Genomic DNA, 13,251 nt, shown 5'->3' with positions numbered 1-13,251 from the left:
AATGCTTTTGTAGCCTATTCCAGCTTCTACAATTCTCTAAGATCCTCTGAAAGTTGTTTTTATTGAGGCGTGGTGCACCTCAGTAGATCCTCAGAAGAGCAGGCTGTGCCAGTAACCTGCCTTTGTGTGTCTTTTTTATAGGACAGGTCACCGCTACAACCCATAACTTCAATCTCATCTCATTGATTGGAACATCTGACTCCAAATAGCTTTTGCAGAAGGCATTACCCCAGAGATTCACATAGTTTTTCCAACAAATACACATTGTATTGGATAATTTTTCTCAATAACTAAATGAACAAGTATGAAGTTTTTTGAGCTATATATTTAATTGGGTTCTCTTTATCCAGTTTTAGGACTTGCATGAAGACCTGATCACATTTTAGGTCATATTTATGCAGAAATAGGGAAAGTTCTACAGGGTTCACCATCTTTCTAGCATTACTGCAAATATAGGGGGGTCTCTACAGATGCTGGAAATCCAAAGCAACACCCACAAAATGCTGGAGGAATTCAGTGTGTCAGGCAGCATTTGTGGAAATGTATAAACCAGTGGTCCCTAACCACCGGGCCGCAAAGCATGCGCTACCGGGCCACGAGGAAACGATATGATTTGGTGATATGAGTCAGCTGCACCTTTCCTCATTCCCTGTCACGCACTGTTGAGCTTGAACGCATGCGAGGTCATTACCCGCGCATCATCCATGTCAGCGCGGGAAGGAGATCAACTCCTCGAGCTTGCAAATGACGGCAGGCTGAAAAGTATGTTTGACATAACATCTCTGCCGGCATTCTGGATCAAAGTCAAGGCTAAATATTCTGAGATAGCCACGAAAGCACTGAAAACGTTGCTTCCATTTCCAACATATCTCTGCAATGAATGCAACGAAAACTAAATTGCAGAATAGACTGGACATAAGGAACCCCCTTCAAGTATCGATGTCTCCCATCACCCCTCGATGGGACCGTCTTGTTGCAGGAAAACAAGCCCAGGGCACCCATTGATTCAGCGATATTGGTGTGTTGCAATGATTTTATATGTTCATACGGGGAAAATATGTGCTGTGTGTTTAATATCCAAATGTTACTTAAAATGTTATGATGCTATTAACTTACTTATATAACCCTATAACAATTACAGCACGGAAACAGGCCATCTCTGCCCTCCTAGTCTGTGCCGAACGCTACTCTCACCTAGTCCCACCGACCTGCACTCAGCCCATAACCCTCCATTCCTTTCCTGTCCATATACCTATCCAGTTTTTCTTTAAATGATAATATCGAACCTGTTTCTGCCACTTCTACTGGAAGTTCATTCAACGCTTACTTCAAGCTCCCCTGTCCTCCCCTGATAATTGACTTATCACTATATTAGTGCGAGAGAAATATGTGCTATGTGTTTAATATTAAATTCATTAGATAAACCCTTTTAGAAATGAAATTGAGTGTATTAGCCACTTATCACCGATATTCTGGTCGTGATTACCCCCGCCCGCCCCCGAACAGAATCGGCGTAGAAAAAAGTCAGCAGGCACACGCATGCGCACTGGCGCCTGCGCAAGGCTTCATGGTCATTGTAGTCTTTCTCGGGGTAAACACAACGTATTTGACTGCTACTCTTGTCTGTTGGCAACCCTACCCCCCCCCACCCCCCCACCCCCTGGTTGGCCAGTCCGCAAGAATATTGTCAATAATAAACTGATCCGCGTTGCAAAAAAAAGGTTGAGGACCCCTGGTATAAACGGTTAATGGTTTCTGTAAAGACTGTTCTGGTGAAGAGTTTCTGCCTGAAATGTTGACTGTTTATTAATTTTCAAAGATACTGCCTGACCTGCTGAGTTGCTCCAGCATTTTGTGTGTGTTGTGTGTGGATTTTAAAGACTTGGTTGGTGCCATCTCTCTATCCATTGTAAAGAAATAAAGGGAAAGCCACTGCACTATTCCTTCAGAGTTACCATCTCTCAGAAACATAAGAGATTCTGCAGATGCTGGAAATGCAGAGGAACTCAGCAGGTCAGTCAGCATCTACGGGAAGGGGAATAAACAGTTGATGCTTCAAGCTTCATCAGGACTAGAAAGGAAAGGGGCAGAAGTCTGAGTAAGGAGGTGGGAGGAGTCCAAGTTGGCAGGTGATAGGTGAGACCAGGCAAGGGGGAAGGTGGGTGGGTGTAGGGGGATGAAATAAAAATCTGCTTGGGGATAGGTAGAAGAGGCAAAAGGCTAAAGAAGGGGGAATCTGATGGGGGAGGACAGTGGACCTTTGAAGAAAGGAAGAGAGGAGGGGAATCGGAGCGTGATGGGCAGATGGGGTAACCAGAATGTGGAATGGTGAAAGGGGAAGGGGAGAAATTACCAAATATTAGCAAAATTGATGTTCACGCTCTCAGGTTGGAGAGCAGCCAATCTTTCAATTCTATTATCATAGATTGTTGTATCTCAAATTTCTCTCTGCACTTTGTAGCATCAGGTCCACTCAGTGTTTGGTGTGCTAAACAAGGTTCTCTGTAAGTTCAGCCTGACTTCTTACTGTGTTTCAGTTGTTTGTCTCTGGAAGAAAGTCCAAATGTTTTGCTTTAGTTAACCCAGGACAAGTGAATCAGAGTGCAGTTTGGGTGGTTGATGAGTCAGCTGTTTCATCAGACTGACTCTTCCATCCTTCCCCAGCGTGCCAAAGGATCTGCGACCGCACCCTTTTTGAGTGGGGGAATTCGCAATTCACTGAAGAAGTGCCTTCTTGAATCTGCTATTGGGCATCATTTGTCCTGTTGGGGACCTTACATGCATCTCCCTGTTTGTTTTGTTCTCAGGAATGGGCTGGGACCTGTGAAGGAAGGGGACCCTCAGTATGTTGTGGTACATTGTACAGGTTACATCAAGGCTTGGCCTCCGGCAGGTAAGGGCTCTGTCTCTGTGTGTCTCTGTTACTTGGATATAGAATGTAAGGAAGTGATTATGGAAGGGTGGTTGCAGTGACGTGACCATCTCCGGCATCTGTTTGTGATCAGTCAGTTGCTCACAAAATGGACTAGGTTCAACTAACACTCGCCTTGAACTTACTAGAGTGCTATGATCTTCACAGAAACATGGCTGGACCACCAAGTACCCGATGTGGCTGTTGGGCTAGCAGCCGAATGGTCTTCCGCGCTGACAGAATGCATGATTTGGGCAAGAAATTAGTTGGTGCTTTATGTATTTAGGTTAACACTGCCTGGTGTACTGAATCAGTCATTATTGAAAGTTACTGCTGTCCCAACCTGGAATACCTAATAATAAAGTTTAGGCCCTTTCATCTACAGAGAGAAATCACTGTTCATTTTACAGCATCACCGGATCTGTAAGCAGCGTCCCAAGCTTTGATCAGGTTCCGTACCTCGTTGTTCGTCCAAGGCTTCTGGTTCAGGAATACCTGGGTGTTTTTGGTGGTGATGACATTGTCTTCGCAAAGTTTGATGTAGCACATAACTGTGGCTGTGTGACTGGTGATGGCTCCCTCAGGCCAACAGCAATTTAACAGTAGATCAAATGCATGATGCTATGGTTAACAACTGGCTGCTCACCCTGATGGGTGCCTTCATCGTAGCTGGCAATTCTAATCAGGCCAACCTTAAAGCAGTATTTCCTATGTATTGAAAAGTGAATCGCCCTACAAGGAGCAAAAACACACTGGACCAGGTGGACGCCAACATCGCAAGTATATATAGGGCCTTCCCATGCTCTCACCCGGGACTGTCCAATGATCTGTCTTTACATCTAATCCCAGTTTATAGACCAGTGGTAAGGAAGGAGAAACCAACTTCCAGGACAGTGACGGTGTGGCCTTAGGGAGTCATCACCAGTTACACAAGCACAATTATATACTACATCAAATTTTGTGAAGACACTGTCATCACCACCAAAATCATCCGGGTATTCCTGAACCAGAAGCCTTGGATGAACAACAAGGTATGGAATCTGATCAAAGCTCGTGATGTTGGTTACAGATCTGGTGAAGCCAAGGCACGTAGTGAGGCCTGATAGAATTTTAAGAGAGGCATCAAGACCACAAAGTACAGATTGAGGTATTTCTATAACGCCATAGATCACCAAAGTGTTGGGGATGGGATCAGATCCATCTCAGATTGCAAAGGAAAACTCTCCTGCTCTGCTCATAGTGACGCCAAACCAGCCGAAGAGCTAAACAGCTTCTTTGATCACTTTGATAAGGACAATAAGGGAACAGTGATGAAGACAATAACATCAGATGGAGGAACTGCGCCCACACTAAACCTACACGAGGTGAGGCATGTTCCGTAATGTCAATGTATGCAGAGCAGTGGGGTTAGACGCCACACCTGGACTTTTCCTTGTGGACTGCGCCAACCAGCTGGCGGAAGTTCTGACGGATATTTGCGACCTATCGCTGTCCCAGGCTACGTTTCCGGCAAGCTTCAAAGCAGCAACTCTTATTCCAATCTCCAAGACATCTGCGACAATGTGACTACAGACCAGTGGCACTCATTCCTATATTTGCCAAGTGCTTCAACGTTGGTAATGTCCCACATCAAGGACTTAATTGCAACTACCTTGGACTAGCACCAGGTTCCCTACAGGATAAATAGATCCATTGAAGATGCCATTTCTTTCACTGTTCATGCTATCTTGGAACATCTGGAGCACCACGACACCTACATCAGGGTGCTTTTCATTGATTACAGCTTGGCCTTTAACACCATACTACCGAACAAGCTGACTGTCAAGCTCCGCAATCTAGGTTTCGGCACATCAGCCTGTAATTGGATCTTGGACTTCCTCACTAATTATACCCAGACAGTGAAACTAGGCAAGTGCACATCGACCCCAGGCCCGGAGCACCAGTGCTCTGCAGGGGTGTGTACTGAGCCCACTTCTCTACTCTCTTCACCTGTGACTGCACTCCTGCACGTGATTCTGAAATTTACAGATGACACAACCGTGATTGGCCTGATCACAAACAATAATGATTCTCCATATAGAAAGGAAGAAACTGTTAGATTGGTGCTGGCCACAGCTTATCATTTAATATCAAGAAGACAAAAGAAATGATAATTGACTTCAGGAAGGCAAGAGGTCCTGAACAAGCCCCACTATTCAGCAGCACTGGGGCTCCACAGGGGAATGTCTTGTCTCCCTTTCTCTTCACCATTTACACCTTGGACTTCAACTACTGCACAGAGTCTTGTCATCTTCAGAAGTTTTCTGATGACTCTGCCATAGTTGGATGCATCAGCAAGGGAGATGAGGCTGAGTACAGGGCTACGGTAGGAAACTTTGTCACGTGGTGTGAGCAGAATTATCTGCGGCTTAATGTGAAAAAGACTAAGGAGCTGGTGGTGGACCTGAGGAGAGCTAAGGTACCGGTGACCCCTGTTTTCATCCAGGGGGTCAGTGTGGACATGGTGGAGGATTACAAATACCTGGGGATACGAATTGACAATAAACTGGACTGGTCAAAGAACACTGAGGCTGTCTACAAGAAGGGTCAGAGCCGTCTCTATTTCCTGAGGAGACTGAGGTCCTTTAACATCTTCTGGACGATGCTGAGGATGTTCTACGAATCTGTGGAAGCCAGTGCTATCATGTTTGCTGTTGTGTGCTGGGGCAGCAGGCTGAGGGCAGCAGACACCAACAGAATCAACAAACTCATTCATAAGGCCAGTGATGTTGTGGGGATGGAACTGGTCTCTCTGATGGTGGTGTCTGAAAAGAGGTTGCTGTCCAAGTTGCATGCCATCTTGGACAATATCTCCCATCCACTACATAATGTACTGGGTGGGCACAGGAGTACATTCAGCCAGAGACTCATTCCACCGAGGTGCAACACTGAGCATCATAGGAAGTCATTCCTGCCTGTGGCCATCAAACTTTACAACTCCTCCCTTGGAGGGTCAGACATCCTGAGCCAATAGGCTGGTCCTGGACTTATTTCCTGGCATAATTTACATATTACTATTTAACTACTTATGGTGCAACTGTAACAAAAACCAGTTTCCCCCGGGATCAGTAAACTATGACTATGAACTATTCATAAATGGTGAGTTAGGTTCTCTAGTTTTCAGTTTTTGGGAATGTACATCACTGAGGAGCACTCTTGGTCCGTCAACACAACCTCAAGAGCGGAGAAGGTTCAATAGCTTAAGGAAAACTAATCCGCCCCAAAAATTGCTGGCCAACTTTTACTGATGTGTGATAGAGAGCATACTGACATACAGAGTGACTGTGTGGTTCTCTAGCTGCTGCTAGATAGATCACAAAGCGCTCCAACAGGTGATTAGGACGGCTCAGCACATCATTAGGTCTCAACTGCTGGACATGGAGACAATCTACACCTCTTCATGCCTACGACGCACTTGTAACATTATTAAAGACCCTTCCCATCCTGGATACGGTTTAATCTCCTGCCTCCTGGTAAGAGATACAGAAGCATCTTGGCCAAGGCGGTAAGACTGAAAAGCAGCTTCTTCCCGAGGGCTGTTGTGTAACTGAATAATGCTACACCCTGGCTTGCCAATGACCTTTGAATGTTATGGACTGTCGAAGTCTCTTGTTGCATATAAATGTGGAATTTAAAAAAAATTAAGCCGTACCAGATGCATTGTAAATTTGCACTGACTGGAGTAGCACCACAATCTTCTTGTCTTGGCAATAAAGTTCTATTCTATGCATATGTACACACACACAAGCTATCTAATGGATTTATATTTCCGGTGTGTCTTTTTATTAGTGTATTCTTTATCTCTTGTGCTTTTGTTTTGTACTGCATCAGATCCGGAATAACAATTATTTTGTTCTCCTTATACTTGTGTACAGGAAATGACATTGAACAATCTTGAATGCAAGGTTGGGATGTTTCCATCTTTGAAAGTTTTAAAAATAATCCTGTAATGATAACCAGAAAAGCAATCGTTTCCTGGTTATTGTAACAGGACATGGCTTTTTTTAAAATCCAATTTCTTTTTTCCTAATTGTGCATCACCATTTCCCAGATAACTAACTTCTACTAAGCCCATCACCCCGAATGGGGCATTGGCTGCCGACAGCAGCTCGCCAGAGTCCTCTGTCCTTGGGCTGAGGAACTTTGATTAGCCCCGTGGCTTCCATTTTCACCACACGATCTCATATGTCTTCTAAGCAAAGCCTCTTCCGCTGTCAGGGATGAGGTCTTTGGAGCTTCTGTTGGCGTTTCTGTAGCTCTGAGTTTTTATGGGGTATGGTTAGTAGTCCCATGCCCAACCCCCCTCCTCCTGCATGGACTATCCATGGTGCAGATAGCTAACTAACTGAACTTGCCAAATACAGTTTGGGTCAGAGATGAGCTGATCCTGTGATGGTTAGCTCATTGTTTAGTTCTATTTAGAGATTCAGCATGGAATAGGTCATTCTGGCCCTTTGAGCCACACAGCCCAGCAACACCCAGCAACTGCAATTTAATCCTAACCTAATCACGGGACAATTAACAATGAGCAGTTGACCGACCTGGTACGTCTTCGGACGGTGGGAGGAACTCAAAGGACCTGGAGAAAACCCCACACATTTCTCTGGGAATGTGGTGCTTAGCACTTGGCTAAATTGCTGTATTTGTGCATGTGGCCTTCCTGCCTGGGTAGGTTGGTACTCGGTTCATCTGGAGAAAACATTCCACGGGAAGGACTAGAGGACATTGGGATTGAATTTTGAACTCTTGATGCCCTGAGCTGTAATAGCATCACATAGTACCCAGTATCAGGCAGCAATGTGATGCAATGTCTTCTGGGTGCCTGGAATTAGTGTGGCTCCCAACAACACTCCACAAAACCGACATGTACCAGAAGCAAAGGTGTTACTGTGGCTTATGCAACAATTCCTGGAAAAATAACAACCGGAAGGACAACAATTGACATTTCTTGCTGACCCGGGAAAGCAGCCAACATAATCAAAACTTCCACCCATCCCAGATGTTCTCCCTTCCCCCTCCCATTGGGTAGAAGATTTAAAAGCTTGAAATGTGTACCACCAGGTTCAGGGACAGTTTCTGTCCCACAGTGATGAGACTCGTCAATGATAAAAATATGGTGTACCACAGTAGTGAAGCTATTACAGGTCAGGGCATTCCGGAGTACAAGAGCTCAATTGAAGTACTGTCTGTGAGGAGTTTGTATGTTCTCATGAAAGGCGTGGGTTTCCTCTGGATGCTCTGGTTTCCTCCCACAGTCCAAAGACAATCAGTTAGTAGGTTAATTGGTCATTGTAAATTGTCCTGTGATTAGGCCAGGGTTAAATAGATGGACTGCTGGGCAGTGCAACTCGTTGGGCCAGAAGGGCCTGTCCTGTGCTGTATTTCTAAATAAATAACAAAGAAAGGTGAAATCTTGCTTTCCCAGTTTATTTCATCGTGGCTCTTTACCTTGTGTCTATCTGTATTGCACTTCCTTGGTACTGTAACACTTTATCCTGCACTTTGTAATTGCTTTTCCCTTCGTACTATCTTAGTGATATAAGTTTGGATTGGCCAGTCTCAATGGCAATTTTAAGGTGATTGGAGAAATGTATGGGGGGGGGTGTCAGGTGGGTTTATTACACAGAGAAGTTATTACACAGTGGAACGCACTGCCAGGGGTGGTGGTAGAGGCAGATACATCAGGGTCATTTAGATCCATACATGAATGAAATAAAAATAGATGACTAGGTAGGAGGGAGGGGTTAGAATTATCTTGGAGTAGGTTAAAAGGTCAGCACAACATTGTGGGCCGAAGGGCCCATTCTGTGCTAAACATTTATATGTTCTAAAACAAAGTTTTTCCACTGTATCACAGTAATATACCAATAACTAATTAAGTCCCCCTTTAAAGCCACTGTAGTTGGTATCAGGCAACCAATTGGACTTTTTCTTATTATTGGTAGCATGCCCACAAGAAGATGAATCTGCTTGTATCTGGTGACATGTATGTACTTTGGTAAAGTTCAAAATACATTTACTAACAAAGTATGTATATATTATACAACCTTGAGATTCGTCTCCCTACAGATTGTTCCCGATGTTGGGGAGGTCCAGAACGAGGGGTCACAGTTTGAGGATAGAGGGGAAGCCTTTTAGGACCGAGATTAGGAAAAACTTCTTCACACAGAGAGTGGTGAATCTGTGGAATTCTCTGCCACAGCAAACTGTTGAGGCCAGTTCATTGGCTATGTTTAAGAGGGAGTTAGATATGGCCCTTGTGGCTACAGGGGTCAGGGGGTATGGAGGGAAGGCTGGGTTCTGAGTTGGATGATCAGCCATGATCATAATAAATGGCGGTGCAGGCTCGAAGGGCCGAATGGCCTACTCCTGCACCTATTTTCTATGTTTCTATGTTTCTAAAACAAAGAAACCCAAAACAACCTATTTTAAAAAAAAGACTGTCAAACACCCAATATGCAGAGAGGAAAAAAAAGAGAAATGGTGCCAACAATAAAGGTTCATATAAAATAGCGTTCAGAATGAAAGTGAGTCCACAGAGACAAAGCTAGAGCAGGCCACGGCCTCAATTCAGCGCAGAGCTAAGTAAACGTCATGGAGCAGCGAGCAGAACTGGCCCAATCCTCGCCTCTGGTCTCAACACCCTGCCTTTTCAATCCGGCCTGGCGTTTTTAAATCGTTCAAAGATCGGGTCATTCCTTGCTGTAGGACCTGAGCCCTGTCACTTCGATACATTCTGGGCTGGACCACACCGCCACGTTTCTGCCCACACCCGACCTTTGCAAACTGGCCTGTTGTTTAGATTGATCAAACCCTTGCTCTTGGCTTTGGTGGACTCTGCCTCTGCCTCACCTCTCCATTGTTTGAGGTGATCGTTTACCATAAAATATGTTATTAATAAAGTATTTAGTTGTATTCTTTATTTTGCTTGCTGCCAATAAGTATTCTCTGGGTTTCACTGGCGCCATTTTAAACCGGAACTGGATATTAAATTTTCTTTGAACTTGGAACTAAGGTGTTGTTGCTGTTCTTCTCCAGGTGTGACGTTACCAGACGATGAACCAGACGGGGGACAGGGAAACAAGTTCTGTCTGGTGGCTATTGGCCGACTACAGGTAAGATCCAAGCACCCACCAAAGCCCTTTTGGAGATGTGTCCTGTTTTGGCCATCCCTTCCATCTTGGAAGATCCCAATGGCTGAAAGGAGGAATTCTGAGGGTGAGGGACGGAGGGTACAGGAAAGAAGCAAAGGAGGATGTTTTTAATTGGGGGAATTTTACTTATTAAACCACTGAGATGTGAGCATTAACATTTATTAACACGGATTCTGCAGATGTTAGAAATTCAGGAACTCAGACATCATCGATGGAAATAAGTAGTCAACATTTTGAATCGAGACCCTTCATTGGGACCCTCCGTTAGCATTTATTACCCACCTTCAATCACCCCTCATCCCAGCAGATAAGAACCATCCAGATTGCAGTTACTCAGAAGCTAGAGCAAATAATGACTAATTTTTCTTCATTGGCAGCCACTAATTTGTTTCAAAATGTGGTAATTTTGTGGTTAACATTCAGATCTAACATCTTAAAAATTCTGTATTATTCATTTGCTTGAATGTAAATTCTACGGCTGCCATTAGTGGGACTTAAACTTTACTCTTTAAATAGTGCAGAACTGGCTGCTGGCCTGGTCACTTAACCATTATGTCACTGTTTCGAGTTACTGTTTCACTGATTACCCTGAAGGATATCTCATTCAAATTGTGATATGGAAGGGGAATAGATTAGGCTATTTTCTCATTCCCCTTCTCCCTCCTTTTCTCCTCTGGTCCATTATTCTCTCCTACCAGATTCCTCCTCCTTCAACTCCTTACCTCTCCCAGCTTCTTACTTCACCACCCCCCACCTCCCTGCCCAGCATGACCTACACTCTCACCTGGTTCAAGTATCACCTGCCAGATTGTATTCCCCCCCTCCCCCACCACCTTATTTTGGCTTCTCCCTCCTTCCTTTCCAGTCCTGATGGAGGGTCTCGGCCTGAAACGTCGACTGATTACTCCTCTCCATAGATGTTACCTAAGCTGCTGAATTCCAGCATTTTGTGTGTGTTACCCTGGATGTTTTTGATCCAAAGTTCTTTGGGAATCAAGAATGAGGGATAAACTTATTTTTTGGAGGTGGGGGGGTGTTGGTGAAGAGATCCAACATGGGTTGGTCTTCTTACCAAATTACTGACAACAGTAAATTGCAATGCTTAATTAAGAGCATAAAACATAGAGGCAGAATTAGACCACTCAATCCATTGAGTCTGCTCTGCCATTCCATCATGGCTGATTTTATTATTCCTCTCAGACCCATTCTCCTGCCTTCTCCCCATAACCTTTGACGCCTTGACTAACCAAGAACCTATCAACCTCAGCTTTAAATATACTCAATGACCTGACCTCTACAGCCATCTGTGGCAATGAATTCCACAGATTCACCACTCTTTGGCTAAGGAAGTTCCTCTTTAACTCTGTTCTAAAGGGATATCCCTCTATTCTGAGGCTGTGCCCTCTTGTCCCCCACTATAGGAATTATCCTCTCCACATCCACTCTGTCTAGGCCTTTCAATATTTGATTGGTTTCAATGAGATCATCCCTCATTTTTCTAAACTCCAGTGAGCCAGGCCCACAGCCATCAAATGCTTTTCGTACATTAAAGTTGAAGTTCAAGTTTCATTGTCATTCTACCATACATGAATACAGCCAAAAGAAACTGCATTACTTCGGGGCCAAGGAGCAAAGCACGATGCCAACAATCATATACTCCACAAGGCACACGTACGACAGCAGTAAAATACGGTCACACAAAAAAATACAGTCCAAATCCCCGAGTCCATGAATGTTGCAGAAATCTGCAATCGAACACAATACATTTTGTCTTTGGCCGACTGAACATTGGAGGGCAGCACTGATTCCAGCATGTACGCTATGCCACACCGCCTCCAGTACTCCGATGGAGCGCACTGACTTCAATGCCTCTCTCCTGGGTGGCCGCAAACAGGTGACACCACAGCTTGAGGCCTAGTCCTCGCTATGAGTGATGCAACTCCCCCCACCGTTTGCCAATAAACCAGTGAATCAGACCCACAGCATTCCACATTAACAATGTCCAGCAAGGTCTTGTGATCACAAGTGACTAAGATGCTCACTCGCTGTCACACTGCACACTTACTCCGACACCTCTCTGACGCAGGCAGTAGCTCCTTCACTTTCTCCACCAACAAGCAACTGGCTGATTTGGTAGACCTACAGTACTTTAAATTCTTAATGTCCAGCAGGGTCTTGTGATTGTAAAAACAAAAAGTACATTTAAGAAAGACAATGCCATCTTTGGTTGGCCCCATAGAAACCGCTGCATCGGAGTGCACTGCAGTCTCCCTGGAAGTGAACCCTTTTATACATTTTTAACATTAACTCTTTTATCAACCAATAAGGCAGCCCCCATTCAAGTAATGTGATACCTGCCACTGCAACTAAGCTGGTTCCAGAAGGAAGCAACTGCAATCACTGAAAAAACACATTGAACAATTACAAGTTTATAAAATCACAAACAAACATAAGAAAGTTATTGACCCTACTATTGAGCACATCTCCATGGAATGCTGTTGCAGGAAAGCAGCATCCATCATCGACGGCTCCCACCATCCAGGCCATGCTCTCCTCTCACTGCTGCCATCAGGAAGGAGGTATAGGAGCCTGAGGACTCACACCGCCATGTTCAGGAACAGTTATTACCCCTCAACCATCAGGCTCCTAATCCAAAGGGGATGACTTCACTCACTCCATCTCTGAACTGTTCCCACAATCTATCGACTCACCTTCAAGGACTCTTCATGTCAAGTTCTCGATGTTTATTTATTTACTAATATTATTATTATTTCCTTTTTGTATTTGCACAGTTTTGTTTTCTTACATTGGTTGTTGTCCATTCTGTTGGGTGAGGTCTGTCATTGATTCTCTTGTGTCTCTTTAGTTACTGTGACTGTCCACAAGAAAATGAATCTTGGGGTTGTATATGGCAGGGGTCCCCAACCTTTTTTGAACTGCGGACCGATTTAATATTGACAATATTCTTGCGGACTGGGCGGGGGGGGGGCTGTTGGGTGGTAGGGTTGCCAATGGACAAGAGTAGCAGTCAGATACGTTGTGTTTACCCAGAGAAAGACTACAATGACCATGAAGCCTTGCGCGGGCACCAGTGCACATGCGTGTACCTGTAGATTTTTTTCTGCAGATCGTTTTTGGCGATTCTGT

General features: G+C 44.6%; 1 protein-coding gene across 4 annotated transcripts in view; it reads left to right on the top strand.

The window, feature by feature from the left end:
• Positions 1 to 13,251, top strand: part of LOC134342960 (aryl hydrocarbon receptor nuclear translocator-like) — an 87,699-nt gene that overhangs the window by 34,733 nt on the left and 39,715 nt on the right. For all 4 annotated transcript variants that reach the window (XM_063041706.1, XM_063041705.1, XM_063041703.1 and 1 more), the window contains exons 9-10: positions 2,808 to 2,893; positions 9,989 to 10,065. In XM_063041706.1, the coding sequence (XP_062897776.1) occupies positions 2,808 to 2,893; positions 9,989 to 10,065 (163 nt within the window). The remainder of the gene's footprint in view (positions 1 to 2,807; positions 2,894 to 9,988; positions 10,066 to 13,251) is intronic.

The sequence above is a fragment of the Mobula hypostoma genome, chromosome 2 (genome assembly GCF_963921235.1).
Source record: "Mobula hypostoma chromosome 2, sMobHyp1.1, whole genome shotgun sequence".
Classification (NCBI taxonomy): domain Eukaryota; kingdom Metazoa; phylum Chordata; class Chondrichthyes; order Myliobatiformes; family Myliobatidae; genus Mobula; species Mobula hypostoma.
Note: the sequence above shows the minus strand (reverse complement) of the source record. Positions and strands in the feature narration are given on the sequence as shown.